This window comes from Anomaloglossus baeobatrachus, chromosome 4 (assembly GCF_048569485.1).
Source record: "Anomaloglossus baeobatrachus isolate aAnoBae1 chromosome 4, aAnoBae1.hap1, whole genome shotgun sequence".
Classification (NCBI taxonomy): Eukaryota; Metazoa; Chordata; class Amphibia; order Anura; family Aromobatidae; genus Anomaloglossus; species Anomaloglossus baeobatrachus.
Window position 1 is genome coordinate 281,160,888 of NC_134356.1, and position 17,867 is coordinate 281,178,754.

General features: G+C 53.4%; 1 protein-coding gene across 2 annotated transcripts in view; it reads left to right on the top strand.

Moving 5' to 3' along the window:
• Positions 1 to 17,867, top strand: part of CNOT2 (CCR4-NOT transcription complex subunit 2) — a 182,400-nt gene that overhangs the window by 116,153 nt on the left and 48,380 nt on the right. For both annotated transcript variants that reach the window (XM_075344885.1, XM_075344886.1), the window contains exon 10: positions 3,520 to 3,676. In XM_075344885.1, the coding sequence (XP_075201000.1) occupies positions 3,520 to 3,676 (157 nt within the window). The remainder of the gene's footprint in view (positions 1 to 3,519; positions 3,677 to 17,867) is intronic.

Sequence of the window (17,867 nt, forward strand, 5' to 3'; positions counted from 1 at the left end):
GTAAGGACCAGGCGGTTCCGGATGGAATCCCTCCGCTCCGTCATCGCCTCAATGTCCCAAGGAGATTTCCTAGCATCGATCGATATCAAGGATGCTTATCTCCACGTACCAATTGCTCCAGAGCATCAGCGCTTCTTGCGCTTCGCCATAGGAGGCGAACACAAAGTCAAATCTGACACCGGTCCAATCGCTGACATATCTTGGCATGGAGTTTCATACTCTTCCAGCAATAGTGAAGCTTCCGCTGGACAAACGGCGTTCACTACAGACAGGGGTGCAATCTCTCCTTCAAGGTCGGTCACACCCCTTGAGGCGCCTCATGCACTTCCTGGGGAAGATGGTGGCAGCAATGGAAGCAGTCCCTTTCGCGCAGTTTCACCTGCGTCCACTTCAATGGGACATCCTACGCAAGTGGGACAGGATGCCGACGTCCCTAGACAGGAACGTTTCCCTCTCTCAGGCAACCAAAGCTTCCCTTCGGTGGTGGCTTCTTCCCACTTCATTATCGAAGGGGAAATCCTTCCTACCCCCATCCTGGGCGGTGGTCACGACGGACGCGAGTCTGTCAGGGTGGGGAGCAGTTTTTCTCCACCACAGGGCTCAGGGTACGTGGACTCAGCAAGAGTCCTCACTTCAGATCAATGTTCTGGAGATCAGGGCAGTGTATCTTGCCCTAAAAGCGTTCCAGCAGTGGCTGGAAGGCAAGCAGATCCGAATTCAGTCGGACAACTCCACAGCGGTGGCTTACATCAACCACCAAGGTGGGACACGCAGTCGGCAAGCCTTCCAGGAAGTCCGGCGGATTCTGCTGTGGGTGGAAGCCACAGCATCCACCATATCCGCAGTTCACATCCCGGGCGTAGAAAACTGGGAAGCAGACTTTCTCAGTCGCCAGGGCATGGACGCAGGGGAATGGTCCCTTCACCCGGACGTGTTTCAGGAGATCTGTTGCCGCTGGGGGATGCCGGACGCCGACCTAATGGCATCACGGCACAACAACAAGGTCCCAACATTCATGGCTCGATCTCAAGATCACAGAGCTCTGGCGGCAGACGCCTTAGTTCAGGATTGGTCGCAGTTTCGGCTTCCTTATGTGTTTCCTCCTCTGGCACTGTTGCCCAGAGTGTTACGCAAGATCAGGGCCGACTGCCGCCGCGTCATCTTCGTCGCTCCAGACTGGCCGAGGAGGTCGTGGTACCCGGATCTGTGGCATCTCACGGTCGGCCAACCGTGGGCACTGCCAGACCGACCAGATTTGCTGTCTCAAGGACCGTTTTTCCATCTGAATTCTGCGGCCCTCAACCTGACTGTGTGGCCATTGAGTCCTGGATCCTAGCGTCTTCAGGATTATCTCAAGAGGTCATTGCCACTATGAGACAGGCTAGGAAACCTACGTCCGCCAAGATCTACATTTCTCGAACGGCGCCCCTGCGCCGCTCGGATGCACGCTTTGTCCTTGTCGCTGGTCAGCGTAAAGGGACACAAGCTTCCAAGTCAACCCTGGCTCGGTGGATCAAGGAACCAATTCTCGAAGCTTACCGTTCCTCGGGGCTTCCGGTTCCCTCAGGACTGAAGGCCCATTCTACCAGGGCCGTGGGAGCGTCCTGGGCCTTGCGACACCAGGCTACGGCTCAGCAGGTGTGTCAGGCAGCTACCTGGTCGAGCCTGCACACTTTCACGAAGCACTATCAGGTGCATACCTATGCTTCGGCAGATGCCAGCCTAGGTAGGCGAGTCCTTCAGGCGGCAGTTGCCCACCTGTAGGACGGAGCCGTTACGGCTCTATTATGAGGTATTATTTACCCACCCAAGGACTGCTTTTGGACGTCCCAATTGTCTGGGTCTCCCAATAAGGAGCGACAAAGAAGAAGGGAATTTTGTTTACTTACCGTAAATTCCTTTTCTTCTAGCTCCAATTGGGAGACCCAGCACCCGCCCCTGTTTTTGTATAACACATGTTGTTCATGTTAAATGGTTTCAGTTCTCCGATATTCCTTCGGATTGAATTTACTTTAAACCAGTTTATAATTTTTTCCTCCTTCGGGCTTTTGCACCAAAACTGATGAGCCCGTAGCAGTACGGGGGGTGTATAGGCTGAAGGGGAGGGGCTTTACACTTTTAGTGTAATACTTTGTGTGGCCTCCGGAGGCATAAGCTATACACCCAATTGTCTGGGTCTCCCAATTGGAGCTAGAAGAAAAGGAATTTACGGTAAGTAAACAAAATTCCCTTCTTTATACTCCCCTTCTCCAGCAACACTGTCTCCGGCCACTGCTGTCTGCTGCTTCCTGCCCGGCTAATTACGGTCATGCATATTCATTTATGCATGGAACAGCCGACTTGGAAGTAGCTGCAGAGGTGACAAAGTGACAGCTGGAGGCAGGATCCGGGAGACTTCAGCAGCACGAACAGTAGGAGTGGGCACAGGTGAGTTTATCTCCATGTGAAATCATGGAGCACGAATTGCACATGGACATTCGTAAATCACGGCACACGGAGGGATATGTGCATTTTTTACACGTCAGTGAAATAGTCTGTTTTTCACTGATGTGTGAAACAGGCCTTAGGCTATGGGCGCACTAGAAATGTCCTTTTTCTCAAGAAACTTTCTTGAGAGACATTCTGAGAGTTGAAGATTCCTGCACCTGCGGGAAAAAAACGCACCAAATCCGCGGTAAAAACGCATGCGTTTTTACCGTGGATTAGCTGCGATTTTACCGCGATTTCACCGCAGATTTTCCGCAGGTTGTTCCTGACACATGCAAGTATAGTAATTCCGGGGGTATTCCGCAGGTAATAATGGACATGCTCATTTTCTCAAGAAAGTTTCTCGAGAAAATTTTCTCAAGAAATTTTCTTGAGAAAAATCCGCAGCGTGCGCACAGCTATTTTTTTTACACATAGGTTTTGCTGGCAAATGTCTGCAGAAAGATTTCTAATCTTTCTCAAGAAATTTCCGCGGTAAATCCGCGGGTAAAACGGTCTAGTGCGCACATAGCCTTAAAGGGTATATTTGGGTGTTCTTTTCATTAAATGTACTTAAGCACTTAAAGGCTATTTACCTGCTGTTGTGTCCGGCGGCGTTCTTCGCCAACACAGAGTGATAACAAACTGCTCCTGCTAGTGATACAATGTCCATTCAAGACTCTGGTTCCAGAGCCCCATCTTTGTAATCGTAACGGTCTCTGCTTTCGGACCCCTTTTGGTCAGAATGGTATTAACTATCCAATAGATAGTTGATATGTTTAGACTTTGTGAAAAACATTTTAATTTCTTAAGCTCTTGAATCATCCCTTTGACAACCAGTTTTCCTTTTTTTGCTTTGGATGTTTCCAGTTGCTAATTTGATTTCATGTCTGGGATTTTTGTCTCTTTGAATCCATTTTTTTTATGGGTTCCCTCAGGTATAAAGCTAAACATGCATATGACGTCTTCCTTTTAGCTCCCACATCCTCCTGTTCTGGGGTTATAATTTGTGTATGATTTAATTTTCCTTGTTTTTGCTTGTCTTTTCACCAGGCCGAGTTACCAACATTCCTCAAGGCATGGTGACAGACCAGTTTGGCATGATTGGCTTGTTAACATTCATCAGGGCAGCTGAGACAGATCCAGGGATGGTACATCTTGCGTTAGGAAGTGACTTGACAACACTAGGCCTCAATCTCAACTCTCCAGAGTGAGTATTTTATCCGTGGTATTGTTTTCTAAAATATGGACGTGTCTAATAAACCAAGATGGGGAGAAAAGCTAGGAGCGCTTACAGGCATTTCTTTTTAATTAGATCTACTTTTAAGAATTCAAGAGACATTCCTGACTCTAAAATATTCTCTTGTAACAAGTCAGTCTTATTAGATCTGTTATGTACATTCTCCATAAGAGAAATGAAAAGTTACAGTGAACTGCATATCATATGAAATTACAACCAAGATGTAAATAACGTTTACGTTATAAAGTGTGTTCTGCCTAAGACAAGCCTTGTGAATATAATAGAGAATCGTCCCATTGCTATTACATGGGAATGCGAAAATCAAGCTTGTCCATGCAGTAGATGGACAGCTAATTGACACTTAAAGGGAACCTGTCACCACTTTTTTGGCCTATAAGCTGTGGCCACCACCACCGGGCTCTTATATACGGCATTCTAACATGCTGTATATAGGAGCCCAGGCCGGGGGTATAACATAAAAAAACACTTTATAATACTAACTAACGGTCGTGCGGTGGGCCTAATGGGCATCTCCATTGTCCAGCGCCGCCTCTTTTGGCCATCTTTGTTCTTCTTCTCTAGCCGCGGTGCATGACGGGTCTGACGTCATCCACACTCACCGGCATTCAGGTCCTGAGCAGGCGCACTTTGATGTGCCCTGAGGACGAAGATGGCCGAAAGAGGAGGCGCCGGACAACAGAGACGCCCATTAGGCGCACCGTACGAACATTAGGTAAGTATTATAAAGTGTTTTTTATTTTATACCCCCAGCCTGGGCTCTTATATACAGCATGTTAGAATGCTGTATATAAGAGCTCGGTGGTGGTGGGGCGCAGCTTATAGGTGAAAAAAAGTGGTGACAGGTTCCCTTTAATATCGTCCACCTCACAATAAACATTTCACTCTAAATGCGTAAAGTTCCGAGTGGGAATTAAGTTGTACTGAGCATGTGCAAAAAATACCCCGAAAGCAGCTGAATGGAGCCAGATACTAACTTGGTCTCCATTCACAGACATGATTTTGGGACCTCTGGCCATATGATTGGTGAGGTGATATAAGTGGATGGGTAGCTAGCGATCATATATTTCACTTTTCCTACAGTTAAGGGGGCTTTACACGCTACGACATTGCTAATGCGAACTCGTTGGGGTCACGGAATTGGTGACGCACATCCGGCTGCATTAGCGATGCCGTTGCGTGTGACACCGATGAGCGATTTTGCATCGTTGCAAAAACGTGCAAAATCGCTCATCGGTGACATGGGGGTCCATTCTCAAATATCGTTACTGCAGCAGTAACGAAGTTGTTCCTCGTTCCTGCGGCAGCACACATCGCTCCGTGTGACACCGCAGGAACGAGGAACCTCTCCTTACCTGCCTCCCGGCCGCTTTGCGGAAGGAAGGAGGTGGGCGGGATGTTACGTCCCGCTCATCTCCGCCCCTCCGCTTCTATTGGGCGGCCGCTCAGTGACGCTGAGACGCCGCACCGACCGCCCCCTTAGAAAGGAAGCGGTTCGCCGGTCACAGCGACGTCGCCGGGCAGGTAAGTATGTGTGACGGGTCTAGGCGATGTTGTGCGGCACGGGCAGCAATTTGCCCGTGTCGCGCAACAGATGGTGGCGGGTACCCACACTAGCGATATCGGGACCGATATCGCAGTGTGTAAAGCCCGCTTAAGAGTATAATTATTTATGGGACTCCCCCCTTTAATGTGCTTTGTGGGGACGTTGCAGGGAACATTGGACTTTCAGAGCCGTGTAATGAGTATAGAGCTAGCATTAAAAAGGAATAAAATACTAAATCTCTAATCCGTGTCTTTCTACTTTGTGAGGATAGAATACAGTGGCATGTAAAAGTTTGGGCACCCCTGATCAAAATTACTGCTAGTGTGAACAGTTAAGCAAGTTGAAGATGAAATGAACGCTAAAAGGCATAAAGCTAAAGATGTAACATTTTCTTTGTATTTTAGCAAAAAAGAAATATTTTCATCTTTTACATTTGAAAAATTACAAAAAGGAAAATGGGCTGATGTCAAAGTTTGGGCAGCCTTGGAGATTTCTGTGCACCGATAATTTTGGTCAAGGTTTCAGACGTTAATTAGCCTGTTAGGGTTATGGCTTGTTTACTATCATCACTAGGAAAGGCCACCTGATGTAAAATTCACATCTTTATAAAAACCCAGCTTCCTCTAACCTTGTGCCAAAAAACAGCAGCCATGGGTTCTGCTAAGCAGCTGCCTAGCACTTTGAAAATGGTGGAGGACTACAAAGCAGGAGAAGGCTTAGTTTCTTTTTCGCTCTATTGGGAGACCCAGACAATTGGGTGTATAGGCTATGCCTCCGGAGGCCGCACAAAGTACTACACTTAAAAGTGTTAGGCCCCTCCCCTTCTGCCTATACACCCCCCGTGCTCCCACGGGCTGCTCAGTTTTTTGCTTTGTGCGAAGGAGGCGGACAATTCCACAGCGGTGGCATACATCAACCACCAAGGCGGCACACGCAGTCGACAAGCCTTCCAGGAAGTCCGGCGGATTTTGATGTGGGTGGAAGCCACGGCCTCCACCATATCCGCAGTTCACATCCCAGGCGTGGAAAACTGGGAAGCAGATTATCTCAGTCGCTAGGGCATGGACGCAGGGGAATGGTCCCTTCACCCGGACGTGTTTCAGGAGATCTGTTGCCGCTGGGGGGTGCCGGACGTCGACCTCATGGCGTCCCGGCACAACAACAAGGTACCAACGTTCATGGCACGGTCTCAAGATCCCAGAGCTCTGGCGGCAGACGCCTTAGTTCAGGATTGGTCGCAGTTTCAGCTCCCTTATGTGTTTCCTCCGCTGGCACTGTTACCCAGAGTGTTACGCAAGATCAGGGCCGACTGCCGCCGCGCCATCCTCGTCGCTCCAGACTGGCCGAGGAGGTCGTGGTACCCGGATCTGTGGCATCTCACGGTCGGCCAACCGTGGGCACTACCAGACCGACCAGACTTGCTGTCTCAAGGGCCGTTTTTCCATCTGAATTCTGCGGCCCTCAACCTGACTGTGTGGCCATTGAGTCCTGGATCCTAGCGTCTTCAGGGTTATCTCAAGAAGTCATTGCCACTATGAGACAGGCTAGGAAACCAACGTCCGCCAAGATTTATCACAGGACGTGGAAAATTTTCCTGTCGTGGTGCTCTGCTCAGGGTTTTTCTCCCTGGCCATTTGCATTACCTACTTTTCTGTCCTTCCTTCAATCTGGACTGGAAAAGGGTTTGTCGCTCGGTTCCCTTAAGGGACAAGTTTCAGCGCTCTCTGTGTTTTTCCAGAAGCGCCTAGCTAGACTTCCACAGGTACGCACGTTCCTGCAGGGAGTTTGTCACATCGTTCCACCTTACAAGCGGCCGTTAGAACCCTGGGATCTAAACAGGGTGCTGATGGTTCTTCAGAAACCACCATTCGAGCCAATGAGAGATATCTCCCTCTCACGACTTTCGCAGAAAGTGGTTTTTCTAGTAGCAGTCACTTCTCTTCGGAGAGTGTCTGAGCTAGCAGCGTTGTCGTGCAAAGCCCCTTTTCTGGTTTTTCACCAGGACAAGGTGGTTCTACGTCCGGTTCCGGAATTTCTCCCTAAGGTGGTATCCCCCTTTCATCTCAATCAGGATATTTCCTTACCCTCTTTTTATCCTCATCCAGTTCACCAATGTGAAAAGGATTTGCACTTGTTAGATCTGGTGAGAGCACTCAGACTCTACATTTCTCGTACGGCGCCCCTGCGCCGCTCGGATGCACTCTTTGTCCTTGTCGCTGGCCAGCGTAAAGGGTCACAGGCTTCCAAATCAACCCTGGCTCGGTGGATCAAGGAGCCAATTATCGAAGCTTACCGTTCGGCTGGGCTTCCGGTTCCCTCAGGGCTGAAGGCCCATTCTACCAGAGCCGTGGGAGCGTCCTGGGCTTTGAGGCACCAGGCTGCGGCTCAACAGGTGTGTCAGGCGGCTACCTGGTCGAGCCTGCACACTTTCACGAAGCACTATCAGGTGCATACCTATGCTGCGGCGGATGCCAGCCTAGGTAGACGAGTCCTTCAGGCGGCGGTTGCCCACCTGTAGGAAAGGGCCGTTTTACGGCTCTCTTACGAGGTATTATTTTACCCACCCAGGGACTGCTTTTGGACGTCCCAATTGTCTGGGTCTCCCAATAGAGCGAAAAAGAAGAAGGGAATTTTGTTTACTTACTGTAAATTCCTTTTCTTCTAGCTCTAATTGGGAGACCCAGCACCCGCCCCTGTTTTTTTGTGTACACATGTTGTTCATGTTGAATGGTTTCAGTTCTCCGAGTTTTCTTCGGATTGAAGTTACTTTAAACCAGTTTATAATTATTTTTCCTCCTTCTTGCTTTTGCACCAAAACTGAGCAGCCCGTGGGAGCACGGGGGGTGTATAGGCAGAAGGGGAGGGGCCTAACACTTTTAAGTGTAGTACTTTGTGCGGCCTCCGGAGGCATAGCCTATACACCCAATTGTCTGGGTCTCCCAATTAGAGCTAGAAGAAAAGGAATTTACGGTAAGTAAACAAAATTCCCTTCGTTTTCAAGTTGCCCTTTCCCCAGTTTGAAATGTAATTAAGAAATTGCAGTTAACGGTAACCAGCTACATTTCTGTGAGAGCTGCTTGTAAGACTGCTATAGAGGCAAATCCAAATCATTCTCCCAATCCCTGCCTCCCACCCACACCCCCACTCCCCGCTTGACTGCAAGAGACCTTTGGAAAGATTTAGCAGACTCTGCATCTGTGGTAGATTGTTCCAATGTTCATAGACACCTGCACAAATATGGAAGAGTCATCAGAAGAAAAACTTTCCTGCATCTTCATAAAATTCAGTGTCAGAACTATGCAAACGAACATCTCAACAAGCTGATGCATTTTGGAAACAAGTCACGTGGACCGATGAGGATATAATAGAACTCTTTGGCCACAATGATCAAAAGTGTGTGTAAAGTAAAAAGGGCAGAGAATTTCAGGAAAAGATCATAACCCCTACCATTAAGCATGGGGTGGATCAATCATGCTGTGGGGTTTTGTTGCAGCCAATGGCACAGGGAACATGAAATTTCAAAAATTCTTGATGTAAACGTAACCCCACCTGTAAAAAAGCTAAAGTTGAAAAAAGGATGGCTTCTACAAATGGATAATGATCTTAACTACACCTCAAAATCCACAATAGACGTCCTCAAAAGGCGCAAGCTGAAGATTTAAGGCTATGTTCACACAGGGCATCTTTTGCTGCGTTTTTGGTGCGTTTGTGAGATCACAAAGATGCACCTAGATGCATGCATTTTCTTCTCCCAGCAAAGCCTATGAGATTTCTATTTTGCTGTCCACACTGTGCATTTTTTGTTGGCTGCATTTCGTCTGTGTTTTTCAAGATGCAGCATGTCAATTCTTTTTATGTTTTTACCGTGTTTTTGAGCCTTTCCAGTCAATAGATTTGACTTAAAAAAACGCAGTAAAAACGCATTGTGTTTTTTCGCAGCAGTGCGTTTTTGGTGCGTTTTAAAGATGCACTCGAGATACTCTGACAAAAAAGATGCTACGCGTGAACATAGCGTTACAATGGCCCTCACAGTCACCTGATCTGGACATCGTTGAAAATCTGTGGCTAGACCTCAAAAAAGCAGTGGATGCAAGTCAAGCCAGGAATCTCACAGGACTGGAAGGTTTTTCCAAGGAATAATGGATGAAAATCCCTCAAACAAGAATGTAAAGAGTCTTGGCTGCTGCTTAACCCCTTCACGACCATGGACGGAAAGATCCGTCATGGTGCCCTGGGACTTAACGACCAAGGACAGATCTTTCAGTCATGGAGGAATCGCGGCACCGGAGCCTCCGGTGACTGCAATCGGCTAACACAAACCGCAGATTCGGGGAGGAGGGGACCTGTTCCTGACCTCAGGAGGGGTGGTGCCTCCTCCCCGGACCTACGGAGGCTGTGATTGGCTGACGAACGCCGCTCAACCAATCACAGCCACTGTAATGTTCCAGCCATTTAAAGTGACTGAAACATTGAAATCCAGCCCTGACCAGTGCAGCTGTAGCACTGGCCATTGGCTGGAGCTGGGTGACCTCACTGGATCACCCTCCCCCAGCTCCAGTAGCTCTGATTGGAGAGATTGGCCTTGTGACCGATCTCTCCAATCACAGTGGACCTGTTGCCGGTGACCGCCACCATCAGCTTCACTTCCCTGCAGCACGCCAGCACAGTGAGTGTACACAGTGCAATGGCAGGGTGACAAGCTCCGGTCCCATGCGGTTATGTGACCGGAGCATGGGACCCGGAAGTTGCCGCGCTGCCATTCCACTGTATGAAACCGGCAAAAAGCCTCCCAATCCGCCGCCGCCACCCTCCATCTGCCACAGTGCCACCGCTCCCCCCGATCTGCTGCCCGGCCCCTCCCCCTCGTGATCGGTGCACGCCCCTCCCCTCCGTGATGTGCTGCTCGCCCCCTCCCCTCCGTGATGTGCTGCTCGCCCCCTCCCCTCCGTGATGTGCTGCTCGCCCCCTCCCCTCCGTGATGTGCTGCTCGCCCCCTCCCCTCCGTGATGTGCTGCTCGTCCCCTCCCTTACGTGATGTGCTGCACGCTCCCCCCACCTCTCACCCCCGTGGTTGGCTACCCGCCCCCTCACCTGTCACCCCCGTGATGTGGGCTCCCTCACCTGTCACCCCCGTGATGTGGGCTCCCTCACCTGTCACCCCCGTGATGTGGGCTCCCTCACCTGTCACCCCCGTGATGTGGGCTCCCTCACCTGTCACCCCCGTGATGTGGGCTCCCTCACCTGTCACCCCCGTGATGTGGGCTCCCTCACCTGTCACCCCCGTGATGTGGGCTCCCTCACCTGTCACCCCCGTGATGTGGGCTCCCTCACCTGTCACCCCCGTGATGTGGGCTCCCTCACCTGTCACCCCCGTGATGTGGGCTCCCTCACCTGTCACCCCCGTGATGTGGGCTCCCTCACCTGTCACCCCCGTGATGTGGGCTCCCTCACCTGTCACCCCCGTGATGTGGGCTCCCTCACCTGTCACCCCCGTGATGTGGGCTCCCTCACCTGTCACCCCCGTGATGTGGGCTCCCTCACCTGTCACCCCCGTGATGTGGGCTCCCTCACCTGTCACCCCCGTGATGTGGGCTCCCTCACCTGTCACCCCCGTGATGTGGGCTCCCTCACCTGTCACCCCCGTGATGTGGGCTCCCTCACCTGTCACCCCCGTGATGTGGGCTCCCTCACCTGTCACCCCCGTGATGTGGGCTCCCTCACCTGTCACCCCCGTGATGTGGGCTCCCTCACCTGTCACCCCCGTGATGTGGGCTCCCTCTCCACCTGTCACCCCCGTGATGTGGGCTCCCTCTCCACCTGTCACCCCCGTGATGTGGGCTCCCTCTCCACCTGTCACCCCCGTGATGTGGGCTCCCTCTCCACCTGTCACCCCCGTGATCTGCGCTCCCCCTCCACCTGTCACCCCCGTGATGTGCGCTCCCCCTCCACCTGTCACCCCCGTGATGTGCGCTCCCCCTCCACCTGTCACCCCCGTGATGTGCACTCCCCCTCCACCTGTCACCCCCGTGATGTGCGCTCCCCCTCCACCTGTCACCCCCGTGATGTGCGCTCCCCCTCCACCTGTCACCCCCGTGATGTGCGCTCCCCCTCCACCTGTCACCCCCGTGATCTGCGCTCCCCCTCCACCTGTCACCCCCGTGATCTGCGCTCCCCCTCCACCTGTCACCCCCGTGATCTGCGCTCCCCCTCCACCTGTCACCCCCGTGATCTGCGCTCCCCCTCCACCTCTCACCCCCGTGATCTGCGCTCCCCCTCCACCTCTCACCCCCGTGATCTGCGCTCCCCCTCCACCTCTCACCCCCGTGATCTGCGCTCCCCCTCCACCTCTCACCCCCGTGATCTGCGCTCCCCCTCCACCTCTCACCCCCGTGATCTGCGCTCCCCCTCCACCTCTCACCCCCGTGATCTGCGCTCCCCCTCCACCTCTCACCCCCGTGATCTGCGCTCCCCCTCCACCTCTCACCCCCGTGATCTGCGCTCCCCCTCCACCTCTCACCCCCGTGATCTGCGCTCCCCCTCCACCTCTCACCCCCGTGATCTGCGCTCCCCCTCCACCTCTCACCCCCGTGATCTGCGCTCCCCCTCCACCTCTCACCCCCGTGATCTGCGCTCCCCCTCCACCTCTCACCCCCGTGATCTGCGCTCCCCCTCCACCTCTCACCCCCGTGATCTGCGCTCCCCCTCCACCTCTCACCCCCGTGATCTGCGCTCCCCCTCCACCTCTCACCCCCGTGATCTGCGCTCCCCCTCCACCTCTCACCCCCGTGATCTGCGCTCCCCCTCCACCTCTCACCCCCGTGATCTGCGCTCCCCCTCCACCTCTCACCCCCGTGATCTGCGCTCCCCCTCCACCTCTCACCCCCGTGATCTGCGCTCCCCCTCCACCTCTCACCCCCGTGATCTGCGCTCCCCCTCCACCTCTCACCCCCGTGATCTGCGCTCCCCCTCCACCTCTCACCCCCGTGATCTGCGCTCCCCCTCCACCTCTCACCCCCGTGATCTGCGCTCCCCCTCCACCTCTCACCCCCGTGATCTGCGCTCCCCCTCCACCTCTCACCCCCGTGATCTGCGCTCCCCCTCCACCTCTCACCCCCGTGATCTGCGCTCCCCCTCCACCTCTCACCCCCGTGATCTGCGCTCCCCCTCCACCTCTCACCCCCGTGATCTGCGCTCCCCCTCCACCTCTCACCCCCGTGATCTGCGCTCCCCCTCCACCTCTCACCCCCGTGATCTGCGCTCCCCCTCCACCTCTCACCCCCGTGATCTGCGCTCTGCTCACCTGTCTCCCAGCTACGTGATTGGCTGATTTGTTGCTCTAGTTTTTGCTTTTCTTCGGCGCTCTATTGGGAGACCCAGACGATTGGGTGTATAGCACTGCCTCCGGAGGCCACACAAAGCAATTACACTAAAAAGTGTAAGGCCCCTCCCCTTCTGGCTATACACCCCCAGTGGGATCACTGGCTCACCAGTTTTCTGCTTTGTGCGAAGGAGGTCAGACATCCACGCATAGCTCCACTGTTTGTAGTCAGCAGTAGCTGCTGGCTATATCGGATGGAAGAAAAGAGGGCCCATATGGGGTCCCAGCATGCTCCCTTCTCACCCGCGGTGGTGCTTGTAAGGTTGAGGTACCTATTGCTGGTACAGAGGCTGGAGCCCACATGCTGTTTTCCTTCCACATCCCCTGGAGGGCTCTGTGGAAGTGGGATCTTGCCGGCCCCCAAGCACTGGGGCCGGGCTCCATCCACAGACCCAGAGAACCTGCTGGATTTGGAGCGGGAGTGCCGTTCAGGGACAAGGCCCTGCAACATTCAGGTACTCTGTGTCCCCGGCAGGCACGGACACTCTCAGGGCTTGCTGAGCGTTATAGTGCGCCGGGGACAGTAGCGCTGTGCGCTGGGGTTAGGTCACTGCAGCTTTGCTGAGTGACGTTACATGTAGGGAACTACTGCGCCGACCGCTACTGGAGCGGCGGCGCAGCTGCGACTTGTGGTGCGCCGGGGACTTTGCGCCGTCCGCGCTTTTACGGCGGCGGCGCTTCTAACTTTAGCCCCCGGCTTCTGCGGCCTAGCGCCGCTTCGTTCCCGCCCCCACCCTGTCAATCAGGGTAGGGGAGAGACGCTGCTCAATAGGCAGCGCCGAGGGCTGGAGCTTTATTTACATGCTCCAGCCCTCTCACTAGGCACAGTGGGAAGCAGGCTTCCCGCTTTTCGTCTGTATACGCCCAGGGCCCGCCCCCCCTCTCCACAAGGACGCCGGCAGCCATTACACATGCGGTCTGGCTGGGGAAAGGCAGCAGGCTCTGGGAGACCCAGACTAAAGGGATTTCGGCGACCACACACCCGCTCCTAAGCGGGCGGTAAGCTGCACTTAGTGCTGGCCCCACTTGTGCCTCAGTGATATATTAGTGTACTTTTTTCTTGGTACCATATATATATATATTTGCACTGTAAGGTCGCTTCTTGGCTGGACACCCTGTACTGCTCTGAGGAGGCAGCAACATGTCATCCGCAAAACGCAAGGGTGCCAAGGCACAGGCTGTGTACACTGTTTGTACTGCATGTGGGGCTGATCTACCGGCAGGCTCCAAAGACTCACATTGTATGCAATGTTCAGTCCCAGTGGCACTTCGTCAGCCAGAGCCTAATGTGGTGGTAGCCCAGGCTGAGACGCCTGTGAACCCTGCCCCGGTGACGGGGACAGACTTTGCAGTTTTTGCTGATAAAATGTCTGTGACTATGGCAAAAATCCTTGAGACCTTGCAGTCCAGGCCAGTTGCTCAGGCCATGGACACTGCGGTGTCTATGCTCTCCGGTCCCCCTCAGTTGGAACTAATCCGTACTTCAGGGGGGTCTCAAGCATCACAGGCTGAAGTCTCTGACTCAGATGACAGTCCCAGGCAGCCTAAGCGAGCTCGCTGGGAAAGACCCTCCACGTCTTCACACTGTTCAGGGTCTCAGCGACAAGAGTCTCTCTGTGATGAGACTGAGGACGGTGACCAGGATTCTAATCCTGAGGCCCCTCTCAATCTGGATGCCCCTGATGGTGACGCCATGGTTAATGACCTTATATCGGCAATTAATAGGCTGTTGGATATTTCTCCCCCAGCCCCTTCTGCAGAGGAGGCAGCTGCACAGCAGGAGAAGTTCCATTTCCTATATCCCAAGCGTAAATTAAGTGCTTTTTTGGACCACTCTGATTTCAGAGAATCGATCCAGAAACACGACGCTCATCCAGACAAACGTTCTAAGGATACCCGTTATCCTTTTCCCTCTGAGGTGGCCAAACGCTGGACCCAGTGTCCAAAGGTGGATCCCCCAATTTCCAAGCTTGCGGCTAGATCCATAGTCGCAGTAGAGGATGGCGCTTCACTTAAAGATGCCAACGACAGACAGATGGACCTCTGGTTGAAATCTGTCTATGAATCTATCGGCGCGTCGTTTGCTCCAGCATTCGCGGCCGTGTGGGCACTCCAAGCTATTTCAGCTGGTTTAGCACAGGTGGATGCTTTCATACATCCAGCAGTGCCGCAAGTAGCGTCCCTAACTTCGCAAATGTCTGCGTTTGCGACCTATGCTATCAATGCTGTCCTAGAATCTACGAGCCGTACCGCTATGGCGTCCGCCAATTCTGTGGTTCTGCGCAGAGCCTTGTGGTTAAAGGACTGGAAAGCAGATGCTGGTTCCAAAAAATGCTTAACCAGCTTGCCATTATCTAGAGACAGACTGTTTGGTGAGCCATTGGCTGAAATCATAAAACAGTCCAAGGGTAAGGACTCTTCCTTACCACAGCCCAGAGCAAGTAAACCTCAACAGAAAAAGTGGCAGTCGAGGTTTCGGTCCTTTCGAGGCTCGGGCAAGGCTCAATTCTCCTCGTCCAAAAGGACTCAGAAAGAACAAGGGAACTCAGATTCCTGGCGGGCTCACTCACGCCCCAGGAAAGCAAATGGAGGAACCGCTTCCAAAGCGACTACCTCATGACTTTCGGCCTCCTCCCTCCGCATCCTCGGTCGGTGGCAGGCTCTCCCGCTTTTGCGACATTTGGCTGTCACAGGTCAAAGACCGGTGGGTAACAGACATTCTGTCTCGCGGGTACAGAATCGAGTTCAGTTCTCGGCCTCCACTTCGGTTCTTCAGAACCTCCCCGCACCCCAACCGAGCAGATGCCCTGCTGCAGGCGGTGGACTCTCTAAGAGCAGAAGGAGTCGTGATCCCTGTCCCCCCTCTCGAACGGGGGCGAGGATTTTACTCCAATCTCTTTGTGGTTCCAAAAAAGGAAGGCTCCTTCCGTCCTGTTCTGGACCTAAAACTGCTCAACAAGCATGTGAACGCCAGGCGGTTCCGGATGGAATCCCTCCACTCAGTCATTGCCTCTATGTCTCAAGGAGATTTCCTAGCATCAATAGACATCAAGGATGCTTATCTCCACGTGCCGATTGCTACAGAGCACCAATGCTTTCTACGCTTCGTGATAGGAGACGACCATCTTCAGTTCGTAGCTCTGCCATTTGGTCTGGCGACAGCCCCTCGGGTGTTCACCAAGATCATGGCGGCAGTGGTAGCAGTCTTGCACTCTCACGGACACTCTGTGATCCCTTACTTGGACGATCTACTGGTCAAGGCACCCTCTCAAGAGGCATGCCGACTCAGCCTGAATGTTGCACTGGAGACTCTCCAGGCGTTCGGGTGGATCATCAACTTCCCAAAGTCAAATCTGTCACCGACCCAATCACTAACGTATCTTGGCATGGAGTTTCATACTCTCTCAGCGATAGTGAAACTTCCGCTGGACAAGCAGCGGTCTCTACAGACTGGGGTGCAGGCTCTCCTTCAAAGTCAGCCGCACTCCTTAAGACGCCTCATGCACTTCCTCGGGAAGATGGTGGCGGCAATAGAGGCGGTTCCGTTTGCGCAGTTTCATCTGCGTCCACTTCAATGGGACATTCTCCGCCAATGGGACGGGAAGTCAACATCCCTGGACAGGAAGGTCTCCCTTTCCCAGACGGCCAAAGACTCTCTGCAGTGGTGGCTTCTTCCCACCTCATTATCACAGGGAAGATCCTTCCTACCACCGTCTTGGGCGGTGGTCACGACAGATGCGAGTCTGTCAGGGTGGGGAGCAGTCTTTCTCCACCACAGGGCTCAGGGTACGTGGTCTCAGCAGGAGTCCACCCTTCAGATCAATGTTCTGGAAATCAGAGCAGTGTATCTTGCCCTACTAGCCTTCCAGCAGTGGCTGGAAGGAAGGCAGATCCGAATTCAGTCGGACAACTCCACAGCGGTGGCATACATCAACCACCAAGGGGGGACACGCAGTCGGCAAGCCTTCCAGGAAGTCCGGAGGATTCTGATGTGGGTGGAAGCCACAGCCTCCACCATATCCGCGGTTCACATCCCCGGCGTAGAAAACTGGGAAGCAGACTTCCTCAGTCGCCAGGGCATGGACGCAGGGGAATGGTCCCTTCACCCAGACGTGTTTCAGGAAATCTGTCGCCGCTGGGGGGTGCCGGACGTCGACCTAATGGCGTCACGGCACAACAACAAGGTCCCAACCTTCATGGCACGGTCTCGCGATCAAAGAGCGCTGGCGGCAGACGCCCTAGTGCAAGATTGGTCGCAGTTCCGGCTCCCTTATGTGTTTCCACCTCTGGCACTCCTGCCCAGAGTGCTACGCAAGATCAGATCCGACTGCAGCCGCGTCATACTCGTCGCCCCAGACTGGCCGAGGAGGGCGTGGTATCCGGATCTGTGGCAGCTCACGGTCGGCCAACCGTGGGCACTCCCAGACCGACCAGACTTACTGTCCCAAGGGCCGTTTTTCCATCGGAATTCTGCGGCCCTGAACCTGACTGTGTGGCCATTGAGTCCTGGATCCTAACGTCTTCAGGATTGTCCCAAGGGGTCGTTGCCACCATGAGACAGGCTAGGAAGCCCACGTCTGCTAAGATCTACCACAGAACGTGGAGGATATTTTTATCCTGGTGCTCTGCTCAGGGAGTGTCTCCCTGGCCATTTGCATTGCCTACCTTTCTTTCTTTCCTGCAATCTGGGTTAGAAAAAGGTTTGTCGCTCGGCTCCCTTAAAGGTCAGGTCTCGGCGCTATCCGTCTTTTTTCAGAGGCGTTTGGCACGCCTTCCTAAGGTGCGCACGTTCCTACAGGGGGTTTGCCATATCGTACCCCCGTACAAGCGGCCGTTAGATCCATGGGATCTGAACAGGGTACTAGTTGCCCTCCAGAAGCCGCCCTTCGAGCCTCTGAAGGAGGTTTCACTTTCTAGACTATCACAGAAAGTGGCTTTTCTGGTAGCGATCACATCTCTTCGGAGAGTGTCTGAGCTGGCAGCACTATCATCCAAGGCTCCCTTCCTGGTCTTCCACCAGGACAAGGTTGTGCTGCGTCCTATTCAGGAGTTTCTCCCGAAGGTGGTATCCTCTTTTCATCTTAATCAGGATATCTCTTTGCCTTCGTTTTGTCCTCATGCAGTTCATCGGTATGAGAAGGATTTACATTTGTTAGATCTGGTGAGAGCACTCAGAATCTACATTTCCCGCACGGCGCCCTTGCGCCGTTCGGATGCAC